Source organism: Plodia interpunctella, chromosome 20 (assembly GCF_027563975.2).
Source record: "Plodia interpunctella isolate USDA-ARS_2022_Savannah chromosome 20, ilPloInte3.2, whole genome shotgun sequence".
In the NCBI taxonomy this organism is placed as follows: Eukaryota; Metazoa; Arthropoda; class Insecta; order Lepidoptera; family Pyralidae; genus Plodia; species Plodia interpunctella.
Window position 1 is genome coordinate 6345402 of NC_071313.1, and position 26717 is coordinate 6372118.

At 35.9% G+C, this 26717-nt stretch overlaps 1 protein-coding gene across 5 annotated transcripts in view; it reads left to right on the forward strand.

Annotated features, from left to right (window-relative positions):
- Nucleotides 1–26717, forward strand: part of Synd (Syndapin) — a 98890-nt gene that overhangs the window by 3147 nt on the left and 69026 nt on the right. For 3 of the 5 annotated variants that reach the window (XM_053760807.2, XM_064436604.1, XM_064436603.1), the window contains exon 2: nucleotides 8771–8843. Coding sequence is in view for 1 of the 5 variants with exons in the window: in XM_053760805.2 (XP_053616780.1) it covers nucleotides 23906–23928 (23 nt within the window). In the remaining 4 variants the exon portion in view is untranslated. Of the gene's footprint in view, nucleotides 1–8770; nucleotides 8844–18515; nucleotides 18520–23688; nucleotides 23929–26717 lie in introns of those variants that run through there. The other 2 variants (XM_053760808.1, XM_053760805.2) reach the window with 2 other exon arrangements.

The following is a 26717-nucleotide window of genomic DNA, read 5'->3' on the forward strand; positions in this document are numbered from 1 at the left end:
TGTCTCGCGGCGTTATAGCCGCGAATATAACCGAGTGACACGCTCAGGTGAGATAGAAAATAGTTCAAGAAATTCAAATAAAATTAGATAACAAGATAAAGGCTTAAAACAGAATTTAGAAAATTCCATTATCGACTTTGGATGCCGATGGATAAGGAGGATGTGTTGTTATACACGAGTCCAATGATAAAAAATAATATGCTGTAACTTTCAGAATTAGGTTTGTCCCAGTGGGGCCAGATGACCCCTACCCTTATAGTTGGAGGCCGTGATATTTATTCGTCATTCCACCATCTTTTACTGCTAATATTTTGAAACCATTTCAATGAGCCTTATGGACACAGGTTAGATCGAAATGCATCGTAATCTTTATACTGATAGACAGCAAACCTGCAGTACCTAATCTATATACAGTTACAATAGGTGACCGGCGACAGGCGAGGCGACCTTGTCGCAGCCGCGCCAATTCTCAAATTCCGGTAATGCCACAGATTACATTTTACCCAGAGGTACAGTAAACCACAAGTCATCATGTTTACCCTGCATGGAGCACTATGTGGCGGTAATAACAACGAATTTCTCAGAACCCAGCTGCTAGATTTGGGAAATACTATTAAAAAAAAACAAGTTTAATATTCCTAGTACGCTAACTACCTACAAACATGATGCTCTCGTTTGAGCCCTTTCTTAGTTGGTTTCTCAGCCATTGTCGGAGCCCAGAGTCCGCTTTAATATTATTTTCTCCGCTTTAGCATTTTTTTCTTCTCCACTAAGTACATTGGCATATATCATCCTTGACGACATCAAGCCTCGTGTTTGCAACTTCTTCCAGGACTAACACGTACAGCCAAACATTTGTTCCCTACGTAATTGGCTGGTTAATGCAAGACGTACCACTACCAGCGTAATTACAAATGAATCATTGTGATAACTTTTTTATACTTTGTGAAATAAAACTTGATCATAATGACAGATGTAGTATGAAAATAATACATTTTTCTCCGTCGCTCTCACTTCGAAAGTATCGGTTAATCCCGCTGTCATATATTGACTCAAGTTATATTTTACATAAGTCAGTTGAAAATAAACAGAAAATGGAGTAATACCTATTACATTAATTAAGCAGCATTGTGATGACTAACTGGTCGCATTCTAATTGAATACCGAACTAGATCGCTGATGGCTTGCATAATTTGCGGACCAGTCAATTAGGCACATTGCTATGCGAGCATTGAGCAATACTATGATCATTGTATAAAATGGAGAGGGTACAATATTAACGTTACATATTTATAAACAGCTGATCAAACACGTTTAATCATAGTGTAGGTAGTAAGTTAAAGTTGTGTATTTTGTAATAATGAGCATAATCTACTCAACTATATTTTATTAATTAACCCCCAACGCAAAAAGAGGGGTGTTATAAGTTTGACTTACAACACCACGTACACAGACACACTTAGGTCTGTCTGTGTATGTGGCACCGTAGCTCATCAACGGGTGATCCGATTTGGATGTGGTTATTTTTATTCGATAACTAATTTTTATGCGGTGGTTCTTAGATATGTTTGATCAAAACCAGTTCAGCCGTTCAAAAGTTGTAGCGAAATGAATAATGAAAGTTGGGGTTTTTTTAATTTGTCCAACAAATAAACTTGTTCGCTGTGGGCTCAGTGGCCGTTAAAGAAATATGGGCATTGACCGCAGGCATGAGCCATGATGGCTGATGGACATTTAATGATTCGTGCAAGGACACCGCTGCAGACGTACAAAATTTACTGATGCCCGCAAAAAATTAAGAGCATAGAAAGAAAGCGTGTTGTACCTAATTTATGAAGGCAAGATGGCAGCGAAATAATCAGATCAGAATCTGGTCTTGCTGCGGTATGCATTTTGTTTTGTTTATTAATGGAGACAATCCTGGAGGATTATTCAGCTATAACTCATTAGGTGGACCTAAGGTAAACTGCTGATGGATTAATAAAATTGTCGAATTGCTTGAAAAGTTTGCCTTGAATGAAACAGAAATATAGTACACTAGATGTTGTCCTTCGCTCCCTTGGGAATCTTGATATAAAATATAGCCTATGGCAATCTTGGATAATGTCGGTTCGGTAGTTTCGGAGATTACCCGCCTTAAGCATACAAACTCACAAACGCTTATAATAATAATAAGTACATTATCAAAAACTTTCGTACGTATTTAAAATCTCTTGTAGTTAGGCCTTTGAGCGGTGTCATTCATCGGCCTCCCGGATCGGCCTTGACGAAACAATTTCGGCGAACACTGGAAACACGCTCCACTGCGCGTTATTGCCACATCGTCCGGAAAGCGCAAGCGCATACGAATATGTTTCAGTTTTGGCAGGATTAGCAAAATATTGTATAACACAACAATTGTGTTTATGGCTGATAACTATGAAATTTTTAACAAAACTCTTGAGGATCCAAGAGAATTTTATTTTATGGATACGTGAATTGACTAAAAATCAGATGTTGTACACTACTATGGTACTACTATTTGTATAAAAGACATACCTCTTCAGGTAGTCTAGTCCCCTGTCTACCCGTGCAGTGGAGTCTACTGTGTAGAAGCAAGCTCTGCTAAATAGAAAATCCCAATGAGGAGATGGACATTTCTTAACTGGTTACAATCCCAACTAATATTATAAATGCGAAAGTATGTTTGTTACCTCTTCACGCATTATTTACTGGACAGCTTGTTATGAAACTTGGAATCAAAATAACCTGGAATAACACATAGGGTACTTTTTATCCCGAAATTCCCACGGGAGCGATGCCCCGAGCGCAGCTTGTTATCTAAAGGCCATCAGCCTATAGTTGGCTGGTATGCAGAAAATTGTTGAATTCTCTTGTTTATATTTAAATTTCAATTACATAGAATGTTTAAATTTAATGACTAGTATCCCAATAACCTTGTACTTCCTTGTTATGCTATAAACTGATAAACATGCACTGAGCGGTGCATCCGGGCCTGCGCCTGCGCATTTTTGTTTGTAAACAGTTCCTTATGATTATCAAAAAATACACTACTTAAAAATTATAATATTTGGAATGTGTTCTCGCCCTGGAACCACTTGTTAGAGAGAGAGAGAACACACATATTGTACGACAATATGACTATGGAAGAAAAAAACCTTGACAGCTGATTATGCAACAGCATTCCCAAAGAATGTTGACCAGGTAAGGTCATTCGCAAAATAAAAACAGAATCTTCATTATTGAAAGGTTTATTTTCAAGTAGTCTTTAATTCTGTGCGCGACAAATAAAAAAAATACTTACATACCAATTGAGTAATTAACCAAACACAACTCCCAAACTCTCGGATCAATCCGAAACAAGTAATTAACAATCACAAACATTCTGTCCCCGGTTAATTAAAATCTTCGGGTTCAATGATCCCGGAACAGATGTCGCGAGCCCTAATTTAATTTTAACGAGACTTGATATAGCTTAACTCCAGAAGATTTCAGAACTAAAAGATAAATGTTACCATGTAAAAGTAGTTGTTATTTTGTATATTGTTGGCAAATAAAGATTTGATTTTTAAGTTGACATTCTGGAGATCAAATAATAGTGAGTCATTTTGAGAATCGTTTCACTAACTAGGGTTGGCATTTTTTTTTGTAGAATATAGGAGACAATCATTCAGAGGCCAAAGACCTTCTTCCTTATGAGAAACACAGAACCTTAAAAAACTAAATTGAAATTGTTTGATACGTTTGGGACATTCGATTACAGACACAGGCAAGTAAGTTAAACACCCCTTATTTTGCGTCGAGGATTCTTCTTCTTTTCGAGTGTGTTATAGCTGACACTTGTATCAGACTTTATTGAAGTCGCGTAAAGCCATCTGATATGGTTTTTCTACATGCGCACTAGTCAATTTAAACTGTCAAGCAGTGTGTTCCTCACGATGTCGAGGATTAAAAATCGCTGATCGCAGCGACAGTACATTAAAATGTTGTTGAGGGCATATATGTGGTCGGTTCTAAAGTACCGACCAACTAAGTACTCATTAACGTTATAATTATAACTTAATATAAAGCAGCCAAGTTAATTTCAATATTATATTAAAGATTAGAAAGTCTACACACAGTCTTGACCTCAGAATATGCCTTTATTTACCATGCGATCGAGATTGTCCATTAGAAAACTGTCGTAAAAACCTAGCAAAATAATGTAGGTATTTTACTGTTAAAAAAAAAGTAGCTGAAGCTAGAGCTACTTTTTTTTTAGAGTTACCGTTATACCTGTGTAACATTTTATTATTATCATCGAAATTCGTCCAGTACACACACACCTCCTACAATCCGTATATGTATAAAATAGAATATTTTAATTCTATAAATAATATTTTTTGTTGAAAATATAATAAAATCTGAAAAAAATATTTAGTAAAAATTTATTTTGGTGAGGGATGGTCGTGCGTTTTAATTGCTGAAAATATAGGTTCGTAAATCATTGAGGAGTTGGGTTGGGATACGGTCCTGCAAGTAGGCCTATCCTATGTAGGTAAAATTTATTTAATCTCGAAATATTTGCTTACTAACACGGCAACTATTGTTTCATTTTCACAAAAAAAATTGCGACAGAGTAAATTACAATTTGAATATTACCAATTTAACAGCAGCAGCAGCATAAGTGCAGTTTGCATCATCGAATGCAGTAAATAATACCGGCGCGTAATAACAGAGTCATGTAAAGTATTTATATAATAGCAGGTTTTATACTAAACGCGGATGTGGAGTTAATAGCACCATACCGCCGGCAAACATTTTACATATTTATTTGTTTCTAATAAGGAGAGAGACGTTTGTAGGTGTTCTGTAGTGATTTAATGAAGCTGTAAAGGTTTTTAACTTCAGTTTTTATCTGTTTTTGTAGATTTCTGGCAAACGAGCAAGTTTTCACAATACCCTATAGTTAATCTTTTAATAAAACCCTTTTATTGACATTTTTGACTCAAGCTTTTATTGACGTCAGAGAGATCTTGTTGCATTCAACGCGTGACAAAGAATAATATCCATGCAGGAAACCGTTGAGTTCTTTCGTTGAGAGCCGATCTTGGGTGCACCAGCAGGTCATGCTTTTTTTTTGCTTAAGATATCTGCATCCTATATCCGCTATGGCAGTCTTAAATCAAATCTTGTTACATTGAGGTATACGGTCGTATATGTTTGAAAACTTTTTAGAGGAAATTGTTAATATTCTTGTTTTTCGTCACGTCAACCATTATATTTACTTGCTATTCATACCGTATCTAGAAGATTTACCTGTTGTTTTTTTAAATCTTTCTGAGGTAAAGCTTAAGCGCCTATTGGCCGCAATCCTGTAATAGCATTAGGGCTGGAAGCCATTCGCGGACATTGCAATTACTTCATATCCGAGGACAGAATAATGAAAGGACAATGACTGGTAGTGGTAGGAATATATAGTGTTTATGACATGCGGTTCCGCCCTAGAATTGGATCTCGCCATATCCCGTGGATTTAGTAACGACAACTACCTCAACGACACCTCTCAAAATCTCTGAGCAAATAGAGTAGGTATCTATGTAACTTTGCCATTCCCAATAGCCAGTAGCACTCGCCTTTTACTCGCTAAGGCCAGATACACATCTCCAACCTCGGCTGCCCTTTATCAGATCGCCAGCGCCCCCTATGGTCACTGTCCCCGCTCAGACCCAACAGAGGTCATTGGCTAATTGAATTCTTGTTGGTTTTAATTTATTTTTAGGGTTCCATAATTACCTCAAAACGGAAACCATAGGATCACATCATTAAGACGATCATCAGGTCATCATCAGAAAGACGGACGTCTTTCAAGACCTTTTTTCTTAGGAACGCGTTGAGGTATCAAATTGGAATTTATATCAAAATACTCGGGTACGTAGTCTCTCTGCTGTGAACAAATTTAATTTTTGAGCCAACGTGAACAATAGATATGACAGAGAAATCAAATTCTATAGGGCGCTTCCCTTTGACCCAGCTAAAATAATGAAATTTAGTTACAAGAGTTGTCTTACAGCAAATGTTTTGGAATGTATAAGAAAACAGCAAATATGTACATGTACTTACGTATATAAAATCGCGAACTGTACGGAACCCTCAGTGCGCGAGTCCAACTCGCACTTGACTGATTCCTTAAATTGATTTCTCTCCCTGACAATCGTTTCTACACGACAGCAGAGTTTTCAATTTCAATTCGATCAAGTTTACAAATTTTGCCCTACTTATTTCCAGAAAAATCCATTGATCTACTATCGCCATAACCTCGACCAGAATCAGTCCTTAACATTAATACTGCCATCAGGTTCCTAATTTTGTATAAAACTTCTGTTGTACTCACAAATGAATGGGAAAGGTCGTGGACGCCAGACCAATGAAATAAAACAAATCTTTTGATAAAAAAACATCTCAGTTATTCAAACATCATAGCAACGAGGCCGAATGAAATTAAAAAGTAATTACGTATATAGCTCCCTGAATCATAGACAATGGAAAGCATCGCGTGCTACCGACCATTGGCCAGCACAACATGGAGGGCAAGGCCCGACCGAATCTGGACTCTAACCATCAGAAGACGTGTGTGACTGTAAACCTGTCAAGTCCCCTGAAGAGGGTTGACCTAAAACAGCTTGACTTTATGGGGTTTGGTACACAATGCCGACTGCCGTACATGTTTTTAGTAAAATAACCTGAATAACACGTTATACTCGTAATGTACTAATATAATCGTTTGTAATAATATTAAGTTTCTATGTAAGTAAATATCTATACTTATATTCTTTTTAGAAATAAATTCTTTAAACCTAATTCACAAATCTTACGCGATTGTAGTGTTTCCTTCTAATCAATAGAATACCTTTTGTTCTGCACCCTTGTAATTCGCACCTACCAATAAAACATTATAAATAAAAAAGGCGTATCACTATACGACAAAAAAAAATCTATGGAATATTAATATACTTACACATCTAGGACAAGTAATACCACAACATGCAAAAGAGTGTATTGGTACAAATAGGCATAAAACTAGACGCTTTGAAAAAGTACAATCCATCTCAGCCAGGGGGTCATTATGGCCAGAATAGCGGGCGACGTCCATCAGCCGGTTGTCAGTTCACAACTGTTGTTAGGACTTCCGACGATTATACACAATATTGGTTCATGGGTATATGTTATTCCAAAGGTATTATTGTCGTACGTGCTCCTCATCCTGTCTTATGTAAGCGTTTTCCCGGTTACTACGGGGATTGGAGTCCAAGGTTTGCTTTCCTACATTTCGTCCGGTCTACAGCATCCATAGTTGTCAGCCCATTAGCATGTATATCCTATCTCTTGACGTCAGTCAGCTCCTTTTTAAGTTTGCCCTTTTGCCATATACGTATCGCTAGTTTCGTCATGAAAATTTATCTTTACAGATCAAACCCTGAAATAGAAAAGATGAGACGTGCTTTCGATACGATTGGCCAATTTTATCAGTGCACAAAACGCTACAAGTACAAAACTTTCTTTTAAAAAGAAAATCCGGCCAGTGTTAAATCAGGGCTTGGTATTTTTTAATCATTCCTCTTTGCACATTTGCAAAACGGCCAATGTAGTTAGATTTTAATCTCGAAACTGCGTCTTACTGTCTGAAATTTAAAGCGGCTTTTTGCTCACAACCTGATGATAAAGGGGAAATATGAATGGTTGCCGGGGACTGGCCAAGGACGCCTATTGTGCAGATCCGGTGGCGAGATGAACTCGTATGCGTTATGTAACATATTACGTATTCGCTATGAGTTTGTGGGTCATATTACATACTCTATGATGGAATGCTGTTTGGGAATGCTGCCGAGATTTTGGAAGTATTTCTCCAAGCACCAGTACAAGTATTCCTCCTCAATTTTAATGGCACCTGGCTGGAACACCTCAGATTTTGATTCGAGATTTTTGCAAACGGGCGTTTTCGGCCGTGATGCCCTAAAAAACAAAAGTCATAAATTGTTATGTTGATGGTTTCTCGTATTCGTGGACTCATTTTAACTACACGTATAAAATGTAAATATCTCAACTCTCATATTTGTTCGTGAGTCGCGGTTTAACCTCGTAAACCTTATATTTTGCTGCAGACACAGATTTATACAATACTAGATGCCACATTTGAGAAGCAGTTTTGTCATTTGCCTTCCCCATTTCACATACTAGTATATTAGTCACCAAATAGTGTGTAGCTGTTTCCTCTTACACGACGAAGCAAGCAGTGTGAAAAACGTATACGTCACATTAGTCTACTTACTGCAAACATCCATAACTCACGGAAAAGGGGAGTCTAGGAGACTCTGCTACACACAGGTATTGTATACTTAAAAGAAGATTTCAGCCATTATTTATTGCTACTATGTATGTAAGATAAATAATAAATAGTTTTTCATAATATGAAAATCTCAGGCACGAGTTAATTCAGAACCTGGGACTATTAGACCCTCAAGTCTTAATTACTCGACTATATTTTACCTATTTATAAGCTATCTAGCCTAACATAAATCTGTGGCTGCAGTAAAGATGCGATCTTCACGGTAATCTCATCCAGACGGCACCGTGTTAATGCACTTTTATTTTTTATGCAAATTTTAAAAAGACCAGCGCGTAGGTACTTGTGACAAGCTTTGCATGTCCTTTTCAAGCAACAGGATTTCATCATTTAAACCTGGAAATAATCGACTGCTTTGAATCTAAAACGGTGTTTCGTTTGTTGCAGAGTCATCGACAAGTGCAGTGTCATCGATGAGAAGCCGTTAGACCAAGCGTGGCCACGCCGCGGTTGCTAACTTGTAAGTTCATTGGTAATTACTACTTGTGCTTAATATCTTCCATGAAATCTTGGATCCTTTCTGCTAATAGAAAATCGGTCAGATTCAAACTAGAAATAGTCTTTGCGATGTCACAGCCCCGGATGAAACTAAGCAAAAATAAGGGATATATGCTCGGAAATCCTTATCACGCTGGCGTTACTCAGACGGCCGTGGCCAAAGCCAATCATTCAATGAACAGGGTCGTTGCACCGCAATGTAATCTGTTTAGCTCGTCTCGTGTTGCTAAAAGATGCAACTGTGAATTGCAATAGAGGCAGACGTAACAGATTTTGTTGCGTCGAAATTATTTATTTCATCTGAGACGATTCCAGGATCTACGGTATCCTATTTAAGGTAGGTTGACTTAATTGTAACTTAAATTTTCAAATATTCCCACAGGACAGGCATTCTTGTGTTGGGCCAAGGTTTACTTATAAGCTAGGTTTGGTTATAAATGCCTTTTGCCACAATAAAATATTTGATATTAACGACTTCTCTTTCATAGCACTTTTTTTGACTTCGCACGAGCTTTGACATCTTTAGTTGCATTATAAGTCGCTCCACCTTGGTTCCCTGGGAGTAATTGTCGGAAATAAGACCGTCCTGAATGTTCTTATCAGCGTATGTCCCAGTTCGTCTTGTCAGCTTCTCCAAATGTCAATCAGATGCTTTTCGTCCTCTTCAGTGTCAACTTCTTTTTGATCTGCTTAAAAAATATCCACATTTCACGGCATTTCCCCCTACCTAGCTTCACATAGCTGAAGTCTATAATAATATGATAATGAAATTAGGTCTTTGCCCCGTGTCGCTGTCAACTTGACATAACTCGTTTACGGACTGGACACGTACCGTTAAGCCGAGGTGTGACTTCCTAACTTCGCGTCTGCGTGCGAATGGCACCGGCGAATTAGCGTGCCATCGAAGTGTGGAACTTTTTGTTTGTAATGTAGTCTTCCGTGACATTCTGGGAGCAGAAGGGTGTTAAATCGGTGTCGATTCTGCTCTTTGAATCAATACAATCCAACTTGCGTTTTAATACGTTCAATATAGCAATTCTAACTGCATGTAAATAAGAACTACTTGTTCTCGAGATCAGAGATGGGTTTAAGTATTTTCCCAATTTCTTCCCAAAAAGTTTGGCGTAAACCCAAATAGTAAGTGGGTTTGCGTCGGTCGTTGTGTTTGGGGGGACACTGAGAAAATCCTGAGCGTATATCCATCTTTACTCGAGACATTTGCATCATCTCAGAAAATCCTTCTTAGAATACAGATAATTTTTTCGAAACAACTGGCAGTTCCAATTAGACGTTTATCATCTAAAGTACTCGAATCTGAAAGAAATTAAATCAGTCATAAAGTTAGCACAACGCCCACTGACAATTTTCGCGTCTTACGAAAATTACGTTTTACGATACAATATCGAAGTTTTGATTACTTTACGCGTTATTATACGCCTTGACGAGTAATAAAATTTTATACTCCCTCGTGCTAAAATGTTTGGAATTTGTATGCAAACAAGATTTTATTACTACCTCTACAGTTAGTTTTCAGCTTTGCATATCAAAAACTATAAACACAATTTGATTTTCATTTATATATTTTAACTCAAAATCTAGCTCTTGTTTCCATTTCATCTCTAAATTTTAAAAATGTTAAAAAAACATAACATGGTTAATGGAACCTGTCAATACTGTACCATCTTTTTGATAACAGGTCGAATATGTCCTAACCAAGTAGATAAGCTTGAAAGTACAGTGAGCACAAGACCAGTTTTTGCTCCTACCCTTATCCCACTTTATGTGGAGTCGGTACAGCATGTCAGTCTCCTCCACTTCTCCCTGTCTGATGTTAACCGATCTGTTACTTCCTTTTTAGCCATATCCTGCCTAACGCACTCCGTCCATCTCTTCTTAGGCCTGTCTCTACTTATTTTTCCATTCTCTTTAAATGGGCCCTTCTTCGAACGTTGTTCCCCTTCCTTCTCATAACGTAATTTTCTTAATATGTCTTCTTCTGCGGTAAAATTTTAAGGTTATTTTTTGCCTCATCTCGCGATTGAATCTCCAAGGCCATCCTGACATTGAAGGCTCATGTGCTAATTGTTAAAATGATATAACCGGTGAATTATGCGAGCGTGGTGCTCACCTCCACGTAACAATGTCGTATGTGACGCTCTACTTAATGCCAGCCATTTCGCTGTTATGCAGAAACAAAGACGCTCTTGAAAAAGCGTCAAGGGCAGTCTGTCCTAAGTTGTGTTTATGTGTGCCAAATAGACGAATGCGTGTTTGTACAGTCAACAGCACATTAACCTACCCAAATTCATTGCAAAATCGCCGCTATTACCGCGCCATAGAAGCCCATGCAGCATAACTTGATGTGCTGTTGACTGTACTATATATATATGTCTTTTTTTCCCCTAAGTTCTCTCCTCACAACCTCTCTTTCACGCCAAAAATGGGGTGTTATGTTTTCAGGGTTCTTGTTTGTATGCGAGTTTATTTATTCACTATAGGTACTCTTAAACACGTTATCAGATACTGATGTGTGAAGCGTTCAAGTTTTTATATTACCCCAGTTGAAATAGGCTATGTGACGTCATTATAAAATCAATATGGCGGAATAATTATTATTTGTATAATTGTTATTAAATAATTAATACTGTGAAAGTAATGGTCTTGCACAATTACCATTTTAAATGTTATCATACTGACACACATACTTGAACTAATCTGTTTCAATCACACCTGTTTTAATCCGAGTTACAAAACAGATGTGTATCGCTCACTATTCATACCGTACCAACCATTGCCGTATCGCAATTGGGTTATTCACTATAAGACCACATACATGTAGCTGACCATACGTGTGTTCAAATAATTCGACAAAATATTCATTTGTGTGGTCAAATCGTGAATGCAATAAAATATTTTGTTATGATACTGCTATAACTATATACTACATTATTATAAACTTAAAATGAATGTTTCACTAAGAAAATTTTGACAGTGTGTTACTCTTTGGAGAAAAGGCTGCGGTGAAGTTTGTTACGCCGCTTCTTCTTCACCTGCGCTCAAGAAGTTTTGAAGTGTGAGTTGGACACGCGCGCCGGTTTTTGGATGTTTCCTTAATCTGTACTGGAAGCCGTTACTTTTCGCCAAATTTTATGTCATGAAGTACCCTAATCAAAACCAATACACATGAGTCAAAACACGTCAATATTGCGGATGGTCCCAAGGTGAATGCAAAAAATATTTGTTTCGATTTTAATCATTTTACCACACGCGTCTCGTTCACATTGGTTGGTCTAATAGCGAATAACCCTTCATTCCGATGTCGTATCGCAATTTCCCAATATCACAAGTGACTCATACACATGTAATTATATATGTATTTTTTGTATAACGAACTTGTATTTTCCGATAAAGATGAGTAATCAAAAATAATAATAAAATGTGTAAATAAAGGAGGTGTTTAAATATTTTTTAAATAAGTATATATATTTAAACTACATAATTTATTTTGCATTACTATTGTACTCATTTTAAGCAATAACTACAGAAAATACTGTTTACAAAATTGCATTGTAATTACTGAAGATATTTCAAAAGTTGAATCTGAGAGGTCGTTTGCACGCGACGGCAAATTAACGCTCGTGTGAACGGTCATTTGAGTAATATTTATATCGCTAATACTAGCTGCGCCTGTGGGTTGCTCCCATGCGGCTTTCCTCCCATGGGAATTTCGGGATAAAAAGTACCCTATGTATTTCCCGTGTATCAAATTTCATAACAATCCGTTTAATATATTTTGCGTGAAAGAGAAACAAACATATATACACACAATAATCCTCACAAACTTTCGCATTTATAATTATTAGTAGGATACATGAATTTCGTAATATTTGTATGATTATTTATTGAATCGACGTTACTTTCGCGGTGTAAGTGAAGTTTACTACGAAAGTTGGTCAAGAAATTCTCGCGGTTATGTGTTACACAAATAGTTTTAAGATAATTTTCATAATGACCACAATTCTTGTAGCGATTTATTAATGCTATGGTTGATTTGATATTTCCCCTAGGCACTGCAATATGATTTTTTATATTTTATATATATATATATATATATTACATATATATACTATTACACATATATATATATATATATATATATATATATATATATATATATATATATATATATATATATATATATATATATATATATATATATATATATATATATATATATATATATATATATATATATATATATATATATATATATATATATATATATATATATATATATATATATATATCTACCTTACCTATATATCCTAACTAATATTAGAAATGCGAAAGTAAGTGTTTGTTTGTTTTTACCCCTTCACGCTTTATCTGCTTAACCAATCTTCTTGATAATTTGCATATATGTAGATTGAAGTACGAAGAAGGACACAGGGGACCTTCCAACTCGGAAAAATAACTGTTACCGTGTGAAATTCAAGCGGGTTGTATACGAAAAGGATTTGCACTTTTCATTAATTCCCCTTGATCGACTTTTACAGTCTACGCGGGAAGAGAACTATATATTGTTTTAATGGCAAAATTGAAAAAATCATAACGCATCAGTAAAACCGGATAGTTAAAGTTAATTTTAACTGTTTTCGATTGGCTTTCCATAACAGTTGTGGTGTATGACATCATCATTGCATTGATCATAGTTAGTTACCTAATTGTTTGATCAAATAAGTTTTCTTTATTATACAGTAAATGGTTAAATTGTAATTGTTTTTTTTAATGTAAATATGACTCGCTTCACCAGTTCGGCTGTTATTCCCACGTAACACCAACAACAGGTTGTAATATTATATAATACTAGCTGCGCCCCGGGGTTTCGTTACCGCGGAAATTCCGGGATACAAACTACCCTATGTGTTATTCCAGGTTATATTCTACCCGTGTGCCAAATTTCATAACAATCGGTCCAGTAGAAAGGATAACAAACATACGTACAAAAACAATCTCGTAAACTTTCGCATTTATAAAATTAGTACGATTTACTTGCGCTGTGACTAACCCCCTTATTAATAAAAACATTATTCTCTGATTAGCCTCGGAATACAACTCTTTGTATTGGTCTCGTTCTTTCAATGTCAAATACTGAAAAGAGAGAGAGGGACAAAACAAAAAATACTACTCCCAAGACTAATCAGAGAATTAAATGTTTATTAATAAAGCGGTAATAGCATAATGGAATCGGGATAAAGCTTGGTTGTTTTCCTCCAATGATATTCATTATTGTTTACAGTATTGTTTAATAAATAACCTAAACTGCGCTATAATAAGGATTCTTTGATTATTACTTTCTGAAGTGGATTTATTACATATTTGTAAAAACAATCCTTCTTCATAGTCGTATTCCTCATGGCTGAGGGTCGTGGTTATTACGTGGAATGTAACAAACACAACAACTTTCTTGGCATTATTAATGGAGTGGATTGCCATTGCCTTCTCCATTCCACATACAAGTTAATAAGAATCAACCAGTGTGCAGGTTTCCTCACGATGTTTTCCTTCACCGGAAGCAAGTGGTGGTCGATGAAAACTACTATACATGAGTCAGATTGGTATACAAACTCATGTGACACGAGTAGGATTCGAACTTGGGACCTTTCGATCCACAGGCGGGCGTCTTAACCATTACGCCACTACCGCTTCTTGTAAAAACAATATTATTATCCAAATTATCATGGCGACTGTGCGCGGAGTCCAGACGAAAAAGTAGGAAAAGGTGGTCAAGTCCAAACGTCCATAACTAATATGTCAATATTAAATATTTGTTAATATTTAAATTATAAATGCAAAAGTCTGTCTGTTACATTTTGATGGCCAATTTTTTTTCCAAAAATCAATCCATAAAAATGGGTGAAAATGCTTAAAAACATCACGTGATTAATGGACGGCCCCAGACTAAACGAATGTAATCAGTCGCAGGCGCAGCTAATCGGAAGCGCACGGCCTTATCAACCGCAAATCAGACAGCACTACCAATCTTTATAGCAATAGCACCGTTAGTTGTGCCGTGGAATGTTCTGTCATAGGGCTGTTGATACGAGGAATATTTTTGATCTGTCATAATATACAAATAAAAAATCTTCATTTTAATGTATGTATCGTCGCCAGACCAGCACATCAATCTGTTCAAATTGAATACCACAGCGTAGAATTCCGTGCGTGGTAATTTGACGTGCAGTTGACTGTACAAAACAAATCTTAGCCGCTGGCTTGTTTTAAACAATTTACAACTTAAAATTCAAATTAAATTCAAAATCAATGTCAAATTATTCAAAAAGTTAATGAATAAAGTAATATATTTATCACAACTACAGACTCCTAGCATTTCGTAACGACCACCGTCAAGCTTTGGGTAATAAAGATTGTCTGAAACATGTTTTAAGATAAAACTGTTTCTCATTTTTCGTTAACAAATTCGAAAACAATAACAACTAGCTATCTGCCTAGGCGACACGTTAACAAAAAGAAGAACTAACTGTTGCCTGCCCTAAATTACAAACTTTTGCCCATCCCTTGAAATTAATAGGTTTTTGCAAATATATATAATTTCTAACTTCGCCCCGGGGTCTCGGTCACGTGGGAATTTCGGGATATAAAGTACCCTATGTGTTATTCCAGGTTATAATATTCCTCCCGTATACCAAATTTCATAACGATCCGTCCAGTAGATTTTGCATGAAAGTGTAACAGACAGAAAGACATTGATGATTTACCATAATAGTTAAAGTTAAAAGAAGTTAAAACGTTCTACATACGGTAACAACCCTGAATGCGTGATAACGTTTAGTTTGCGGCGAGCCTGCGGTCAGCTGGTCTTTAACCTTGGTCGACCTCGATTACTAAAGATATTTAGTGCATGGAATATAAATATTGGTATGATAAATAATAAACTCTGGATTACACTATTCGATAAATGGCATGGTATGTTAGCGGCATAACATTCCACTCTTACCACTGCTTGAATATCGCCGAACTCAGATGAACGCATATTTATCAGCATAAGGAAAAAGCAGCAATGAATTTTGTAGTTTAAACTCTTATACAAATATTGTAAGTTATTTACATTATAAAAAAAACTGAATATGTATGATGTATGTGTTTGTTTGTTCAATAATGTATTTTAACAAGTGGGTTTGTGTGTCACAATGTGGGCGTTGAAGAAAGTGCATCGGACCTGTCCGTTTTCGATTACCAGAATGTTAATCGATATTCGATAGACGCAATCGTTTGACCCTTCGTTTCTGATTGGCCAATTAGATGCTTAATTCTGGTATGTCAGTAACTTTAACGGTTGTTGAGTGTTAGTTGATTGAGGTATGTAAAAGCTGGTAGTTGTACAGAGGTAAATTTGGATATCAATATTCCTAATAAGATTTATTAGTATTTTGGTATTATTGAATATTATTTTATGATTTACTAGTTGCGCCCCGCGGCTTTGATCCTGTGGAAATATCGGGATAAAAAGTACCCTATGTGTTATTCTACCCGTTTATCTAAATTTTATAACAATCTGTCCAGTAGATTTTGCGTGAAAGAGTAACAAACATACACACATACATCCTCACAAACTTTCGCATTTATAATATTATAATAATAGGATAAGTAATAAGTACTTAAGTTCAAATAGGACATTTCTATCACAGTTCAAGCCTATTTTGTTACTTCTACTCTATCGTATTGAAATTTCGCGTACAAGAATTAAGATTATAGAGAAGGATATAGGCTATTTTCGTCCAGGAAAACAGTACTCTTCCCGTGGAAAATTAAGGCGGGCGAAACTGCGTGTAGAGTTTAGTTTAAAAATGAATATGATATGTGTTATATTGCCATATATGGCATATTTTTTTTTAATTTCGTGCAAAAAAGTTATCAAATAAAAAAGTATAATATACCTAGAGTTAGCTATATTAAATTCTAGCTGCAATCATCTGAAAATAGAAACTCACCACTTTCACTGCTAGAATGCAGAATGCATCAACACTACTGTGTTATATCCATAGTATTAATATTATAAATGCGAAAGTCTGTCTGTCTCTCTCTCTCTCTCTGTCTGTCTGTCTGTTCGTTTCCACGACTTAACCGCTGGACCAATTTTGTTTTTGAAATATTTTCATATAGTTAAAGACAACCGAATCAAACAGAGGCACTTACTTATCAAAAATCAACCCCCCAAATGACTATAATGGGGGGTGAAAGTTTGTATGAAAATCGTGTCTGTCTGTTCCGCTTACGCTGAGAAATTCACGCTGGCGAAGCCACAGGCAAAAGCTATTTGGATAATAAAATATGTTACTACTATATACATTATCACATACCATTTACATACATTATTACATACACTATATAAATTTATAAATTGTAACGAAAATGTATATTTTATAAAATTATTTTCAAGTATTGTAATTAAAATGGTCGACTCGACGAAGAAGAAGAGGAATTTATATCCTAACAAAATCGACATTGTAGGCGTCGTAATCTTATTGGAGTGACTCATAAAACTGTCAAATAGCAAATAAATAATGGAAATTTCCAATGAAAGTGAGTGAGACCCGCCCTTCGGATTGTATGTTAATTTGTGAGTCGGTCTGTCGGAAAACTCGTCTTGTAGAAATCATTAAATTCACGGTTTTGAATGCTTATTTTGTTATGCTGGCAATCTCATCATCAAGAATGTAAATAAATGTTTATTATAGAAAAAATTTGACGTTCCACGTTAGGTAAAGTAAAAGTTCCTTATGGACAGTTTTTTTGAATTTGTTTTTACTTTTGATCGGAATATTTTTTGAATACTACAAATACAGAAATATCTCCAACTGAATATCGACAATGATGTACTTTCACACTTTAAACGAATATAATTAAAATTAAGGAAAAATCAAGTTTAATTTCGTCTTTGTCATTGGCTAATTTACAAAATACATATTTATTATTATATTACGAAAGTATCAACTATTTCGTCAAAAACTCGCGTGAATGACATTCAATGTCAATGGCTCTTATTTAGAACCGATTTATTATAAGATTTCACTGGCAATACATATTTTTGTTCGCCGAATTCCATTATTCAGGTGCATGGTCTTTTGTAGTGTGAATTCTAACGACCTTGGCCAATGGAGCGTGTTAAAAAGAACAAAATAGAACAATGCCATGGAAAAATTGACGAATAAGCAAATACGCGTTTTTTACAAAAACTGTCGTCTGTCTGTCTGTGGAGTTTCTCAATGGTGATATTGATTTTGCAACTGGGAAATGATTTCAGGTAAGTATGATATTTTCCTTTTCATTTTATTTTTTAATAGCTACAACATACCCCACTGCTGGGCAAAAGCCTATACTCTTTTTCCACGCATTACTATCTCTGGTATTTTCCATGGTATCTTTTATAACTTAATACATAAATTAGTTTCTCTTGAGAGGACGCGTACCCGCGCTAGCGCTCTCATCATATTTTATCAATTTCTTCTATTTAGCTAAAGCTTTGAAAATATATGGAAATGTTTGACTACACAAAGGTTTTCATTCTAGAATATAATTGTTTTCTATTGGACTATTAAGTAGGCACTTGCTAACTTCTAATATAAGGGGATTGTTTCATACAGTTTTGTTTAATTTTTTTTTTACTAAATGTTGCCCGTGTCTTCGCTCTTTGCATATTTTTTGTTGATTTTCTAGGTTTTGAGAGGAGATTGAAATAAATAATTTATTGAATAACATAAATGATGTCAGCAATAAGGACCTAAAAATAAATATTTTCCTATTTGTAAAATTAGTTCAGATCAACGAAATATTTTCTAATGATAAAAATTTGCCACATTAAGCTTCATTTGTAGATCCGATGGAGTAAAACACAGCTAGACGAGCAAATCCCAGTATTCCCATATTAGCGGGTGTAAATGTAAAAAAATCACAGATTATTCAAACCAAGGAATTTAAAGTTTGCTCATAAACAGTCATTATTTACCGTTTCAATAGAAGAAAGTGTGCCTCCGATGTGATAATGATTGTTTTCCAAGCGAAAGGCTAAGGTATAATCTCGTTAGCCGCCAAGGTAATTCTTTTAGCGACGCACAAACGTAAACCCTTGTTAAGTTAGGTTGTGTTTATTGTGCATAACCGTAGCGGGCGGAGAAAACACACTTGCGCTTGGTCCCTGACAAAAGGAGGAGGCATACCTAAAAGCGGAGAAGAAAATACGGTAAAGCGGATCCTGGGTTCCGACTCCGACCCTATATTGCCGAATAATGAAGCAGGAATTCGCTCAGATATGAGAAAAAGAGCAGTTGCTGGGAAAATCTTATTTTGTTCAATGTTTCTTAAAATAATTGTACAATAAATACTTATTGTCACAATGCAACATACGATAAAAAATTGACAAAAATATTCAAAACAATGCTCAGTTTTTACCGTGGTCAGAGACGGGAGACCTTTGCCCAGCAGTGGGACACGTTATCTAAACACTATTCAAAAAATACACTAGTCGATTGTCCCTATTCATCCACACCTCAAGAGAATGCAGTTCGAAACTGAAATAGTGATTATTTTTTAATCTCTGTTGCCACCACCCAGTCCTAACCACAACGACAAACAATAGGCGTAACGGTTAACCAGCGCACGCGTCTAAACAATGGCAACTCGGAACACAGTCGCAGTTTTATTACTTTGTACTACGCATCTTCTATTGATATAATACTTTCTTTCTCTCATCTCTGAGGGAATACTACACAACACACCTTTACGCATATAGTAGCACTAAACATGCTGTATACAAACCACGGTTTGCCACAGTGCGCAAGTTAATGCCATTTGGAAGACTACATGAAGTTCGTGATACTCATTATCCTAAACTATCTTCATTTTCTGCCTTATTTTGTCTGTGTTATTTATCACCTCACATTCTCTTGTCATATAATCTGGTCTGCAGTCTGTGTCGAGCTAATCTGGACAAACAATCTAAACAATTTCATTAATTAGATTGTATTTTACAATAGTTTTTCTACGGCTATGTATTGTTTATTGAGTTTAGCTATCAGTGAAATACAATAAAAGGGCGGGGCCCTGCGCTCGCGTCGTTACAAGACCATTGTTTACTGTTTATTTACATTGTCCGTTATGCACTCATGCACCTTTATAGAAGGATAGCTTGTAAAATTGTTTTTATAAAACACGTGACAGCACGCCCTATGAATCGTTACAATTCGAAATCCTCTGCCGCGTCTGTCTGTTCGTGATAAACTCAAAAACTCAGCACGGATTTTCATGCGGTTTTCACCAATAGATAGTGTCGTTCCTGAGGAAGGTTTTTGTGTATAATTTATTATGTTTTCACTCGAGCGAAGCCGGCACGGCCCGCTAGTTTTATATAGACTATCCATTGCCATAATTTACATTTTATTTCATTCAAGGACTTTTATTCTCAGTTAGACCTCCTGATTGGGCCCTTCACCTTACTAACATACCCATGAAAGAGCTTCTCCTCTAGCGCCGATTCCAATAGCGCCTATGTATTCCACTTAGAGCTCAAATCAATATTTGTTTTCTAAGAATGGTACTCTAATACAAGCTAACTGGAGTCTGATTTAATCAAATCGATGCTCATTGAACGGGAAAAATTATACGATCACTGACAATTAAGTTACCAACGTCATAAAACTATGGTACTTAGTAAAATATTCACAAGACACGCGTCGTTCCAAATATCTTAATGTCGGTCCCACATGCGATCCCCAAAGAAAGTTTCGAGACCTATAATTATAAGACTTTCTGTGTTCGTCAGCACATCGACCCACCCAATTCATAGGAAATTCACCGCTATTACCACTGCATAAAGGTCTTTAGGCGTGACTCTACACGCCGTTGGCTGTACCGTTGTACTTGTGTGGATAATAACATGTTTTAGATATTGACTTCGCTTGAATTTCTCCTACCGACGCGGAAATAAGTCAAACTGATGAATAGTTTAACTCCATTTTGGGAACACTGGCCAAGTAGACGCTTATTTATTTAAATACAATAAACAATTTCAAACGTAAACCTAAACCGGCAATAACTATTGGCGAACAGATAAATATTTTTTTTCTTTCAGTGGGGGTCAATTAAAACTACTATACAAGTTTAGCCCTTACCCCCGACTTTCAATATACAATTTCCCTACAACTTTTGAACGCCTGAACCGATTTTCATGAAACATGGCTACGAACACTCGGGATAAAATTATCTATGACACAAAAAAAAAACTAAACGAAAATCGGTTCATCCGTTTGGGAGCTACGATGCCACAGACAGACACTTTAAACTTATAACACCCCTCTTTTTGCGTCGGGGGTTAAAAACACATCAGTCTGATACAAACTCATGTGGCGAATAAACCTTTCGAATCCCTTAGTGATGGTGAATGATCGGCCTATGATCACCTGTTACGTCAAAATGCCCTATATATAGAATAAGGAGATAGATGTTAATGATACAAGAGAGTATACACATTTCAGCAAAATACAATGCCCTTTTTTGTATAATTCATTTTGCTCCAAGAACCGTTGCATAGTCTACCAAAAAGGAACCCTTACAGATTCGTCATGTCTGTCTGTCTGTCCGTCCGTCCGTCCGTATGTCACAGCCACTTTTTATGAGAACTATTGAAACTTACGGAACCCTAAAGAGCACTGAGCTCTTTGAATAAATAAGATTTAAAAGCGGCAAAACGACTACTTTATTTAAATTACATCTGTTATACAGTCACAGTCTTCATAAATACTGATGGTAAGCAAAAAGCCGACGCATTAAAGAGGCGTACAAAACCGGAGCTGTCCCATTACTGGTCCGTGGGGTGCACCGGGAGCGCCATAAATATGTTCCGGGGGGCTGGATAAAGCTAAGATTGAATTGACGCGCACGTAGTAGATCACATCTTTTTCGAAAATTATAATTAAATATTTAAATGATTACTTCAAATTCATTTATTTTGTGAACATAGGTAACACAGGTGGACATGGTACTTAATTGTAATATAAATAAAGAATCGCTAATAACTTGTTTTTTTTTAATTTCGTTGTAATAAACGGTAGGTGTGTAAGATAGTAACCATAAATATTATTATAAAAAATATTATGTTTAACTTCCAAAAAAACTAATAATGTTATAAATTATTATTATTTTTTATTAATGCTCATGTTCATTTCAATGTATTGATCTTGACGTGTTAACGTATTGAGTAACTTTTATTAGTTTTCATATTGAATTACTCATTGATAATAAAATCATCGCTGTATATTGTGTATAGACATTACAAACACAAAAATGTATATATTGACGGTTGCGCGTCAGTGTGGCCGCAACTTTACCCCGCAAGTCCTTCCTTGAGGCAGGTCGGGCGCATTCCACCGTCCGCACTAACCTCTACATCAGAACAGGCGGCCATTCCCATAAATAAAGGTGCACGCGACACAAATTGTAGGGGTTTACAGAAATGTAACATTTGATTAAAGTATGTATTACTAACTTCGCGCCGGGGCGTCGCTCCTTTGGGAATTTCCACTTATTTATACTTCTTATCTCGTTTAATCCTTCTACCCGTGTACTAAATTTCACAACAATCGGTCCAGTGGATTTTGTGTGAAAGAGTAACAAACATACATAACAAACACAAACTTTCGCATTTATAACATTCATTAATAGGATTGATCTCGAAACTCAGAACCGAAACATGTTTCGGTTTCAAAGTTTCAAAGTTGTATGAAAAATAAAAAAAAATGGTATCGGTAGTATGCAATGCATTTACCTATTCCATTTATGCGTAATATCTAGCTTTCTCACTCTTTTTATGTGTATATAGTGCTACATCTTTGCTCTTTTGTGTTTCCAATAGGCTTTCGTGTCTCAGAATAATAGAAAGTTAAAAATAACCGCGTGAAATATGATATCTTTTTTTTTTAATGAACCGAAACATTTTAGGGGAGATCCCAAATCCGATCATGTTTATGTGCGTAGACTATAATTTTTTAAATGTTACATTATTTATACTATATTTATTTCGTTCTTTGAAATGCATTTAAAATTGCCATTAAACATATTACCCTATCATTCATACTCGGTCAATATTCAACTGGTGTAGCCTGTAGGTTGAGCGAACTTTTATATACCAAGTACATATAATTAAGATTCTTATTATAAAAGAATAGACGTGGAAAATAAATAAATATTGATAGGAAAATTTAATAATATTGTACAACTTCTTGTGAGTATATTGCTATATGATTTTATTCAAAGTGACACAAGAACATAATTATTAACATTTATATTTAGTTTTGTGAAAATCAATATACATTAGGTTTCGTTTATTTCTCAACATAAATTGATATTGATAAATCATATTATTTTAAAATACAATCAAGAAAAAGGGTTGTCCACTGAGAAATCATCTAATTTATTTAGATACGAAGGCAACCCTGTCCTATTCATTTCCCCAATATAACTGCTATATAACTAAATGAGATCTTCCAATTGGAATTCTAACTGTTAATAGTAAAAAAGTAAAGATTTTTCTTTTTTTTTTTGGCCTAATTAGCTATTGAAATTTATATGTTGCAATCATAGTACATTACAACAGTGGCCGTCCTTCTCAAACTTTTTAGTCCAGGATACAACGCGCACCCAAGGCGAGGGAAAACGCTCCATCCTTATTTCGGCGTTTGTTATTACCACAGATTACATACATAATTGCGTTCCGTTCACGTGAAATCGCATTAGTGCGCGGGCGCCCGGCGGAACCGTTCCGTTCTCTAGTTTCACCATTGAACCCGCTGCTTTTGCGTCCGATAGTATTTTGTACTCGTTCGTCCTGTTGTACGTTGCTCGTTTTGTATTCTTTATTTGAATTGTGGTTTGTGATTTGTGTTGCATTTTTGTGGATTTGTGCTGTGTCGTGTCGTGTGATTGAAGAGCGTTTAAAATTGCCATAATAGGATGAAAATACCTGATAAAGAATTGTGAGTATTTTGAACTTTGCTTGAGGTTTTTTTGCATAACTACGTGTATAATATAAAAACACGTTATTCTATTATTATATTATATTTTTTTGCCAAAAATCTCATACCTAATAATGGTTTCTCCGGCAGCATATAACTACAAAATGACACAGACACCGCATGTTGAGTACATTTTAAAGCATTACACATTAGATTTCTAGTATAGACTAGATAACCTATAGTGTTTTTCTATCTTCTTTTATTTATTGGTCACTTATTTCTCACTTCCAACGGCTGCCATCTATCGATATCACAGGCCAACATATTTTCGAAGCACGTAAGATAAGATTGCTCTGTATCAGAAACCGGTCCAGCTTGCGATGTCCAGTGCCGTAACTAGACTGCGGGATAATTGAACAAGTCAGATAAACGAGCGCATAAACTTGCACTTGCCTCACGGACTATAAATAGTTCAGTTTGCTTTGTAATTGGAAAATTATACGTAAAATCATCGGGAAACAAATAAAATGTTTTCTTTAACATTACGTACTTAACTTTGCAATATTTCTCTTCAATCTGTCTTTGACCCTTCAAAATTTATTTATATACATTATTTTTCCTTATACTTTGGCTATAATTACGGCAAATGAAACTAAAAACTATAATAATAATGTGACCGCTCTCTCATACGAGGGCTGCTATTTATGTATCCGGAACTGGCCAATAATTCTAGAATATTTAAAAAGTAATTACAACATTTGAAAATAGAACTCTTCGGCTAGAGAATAAATATTTTTCATGTCCCTGTCATTTGTTTTTTTCAATTGGCGCCAATTTTGAAAATAGCTTGTCTTCATTGCCATGGATTTAACTCGTGAACATTTTCGCGCGATGATTTATTATGATTTTCGGCGTGGATTAACTCAAAAACAGTGCATCGAACAACTGATTTTAACTTTTGGAGATGAAGCACCATCGAAAACCACTGTGTATTATTGGTTTAAGGAATTTCAACGTGGACGGTCTATGCTCACGGATGAAATTAAGGAGGGTCGTCCTAAATCGGTAGTGGTACAACAAAATATTGATGCTGTGGGACAATTAGTAATGCAAGATCGTCATGTTACATACCGCGAGATAGAGGCGTCTCTGGGCATTAGTATGACGAGTATACACGCGATATTACACGAACATTTAATTGTTAAAAAAATTTGTTCGCGTTGGATTCCGCACAACTTGAGCGTAGATCAAAAACAGGCTCGTGTCGACTGGTGTAAGAAAATGATAAAAAAATACAACCGTGGCACGTCAAAAGCTGTTTATAATATCTACACAGGTGACGAAACCTGGATCTATGCTTATGATCCTGAAACTAAACAGCAGTCAACGGTGTGGGTCTTTCAAGATGAACCGAATCCAACAAAAGTTGTTCGTGCGAGAAGCACTTTAAAGCAAATGGTCGCTTGTTTTTTTGGTATCAACGGACATGTAGCTACAGTGCCACTAGAGAATAGTAGGACTGTTAATTCTGAATGGTACACCACCATTTGTTTGCCAGAAGTCTTTGAAAAAATACGAAAGAACAACCCACAACGCAGAATCATACTTCATCACGACAATGCTAGCTGCCACAAGTCGGCTGAAACAAATAATTTTTTGGAGGGTCAAAAGATTGAATTGACGGGTCATCCGCCGTACAGCCCCGACCTGGCACCCAATGATTTTTATTTATTTCCAAACATTAAAAATAAATTACGTGGTCAACGTTTTTCGAGCCGCGAAGAGGCCGTTGATGCGTTCAAAACACACGTTTTGGACATACCTCAATCAGAATGGAAAAAGTGCTTTGAAAATTGGTTTCATCGTATGCAGAAGTGCATAGATCATCGCGGAGAATACTTCGAGAAACAATAAAACCATATGTAATAATATATGTTTGTTTAATTTTGTTATTCCGGATACATAAATAGCAGCCTATGTATACTCGTAAAATGAGATAGATTGATATAAACAGCGCAAATGAAACGGCGTGGAAATTCAATATCAGCAGTTGCAGTTTTATGGAATTCTTCTCTTGTTTGTGTGTTGTATGTTGGCATACATACATCCTGATGTTTTATGACAATTATCTCATTTGTATTAAACGGAGAATGTAAATCTTACTGTCAGATTGTTTAACTCTGGAGTACTGTAACACAGGCCTGCCTTCATCGGTTTCCAGTCTCCTTCAATCGGTGCTGGTATCAATAATTAACTGTACTATTTTTAAGTATTACTTGTCAACGATTGTTGGAGAAAATAAATGATATTTTACTTTTACTTTACTTTAATGTTCTAAATCTTTACTGTCACGAGACTAACTTAACTATAAACACTACTGCAATTCGAAACTTGTGTGAAATCACGTATTGAGTACTTCGAAACCCAAAATGAAACTCACAAATGAGGAGTACTACTAGTACCAATGTATGAATGAAATTGATTTGTATCATTTCACATTTCCTGTCTAGAGCGTAACAATTCTCAATGCTCGACGTCTTTCTCAAACTTTTATGCCGGCTCCACGTTGTCGTAGAACAGATTGCCAATCATTGCTGATTTTTCATTGCGGTAAATAAATGCATTCATACTAACTAAGCAATGCTCGTGCATTCGCATCGGCATATGTTTGAGTTCGGCGGGAGTGTGGAGTTGGCATTACGGTTACATGAAACAATTAGCAAAATCTTCAAGGATATAGGTATATATCTCTATATCATGTTCAAATTTATATAATAACGTTTTGACGTAATAACGACCCGCTTTATTGG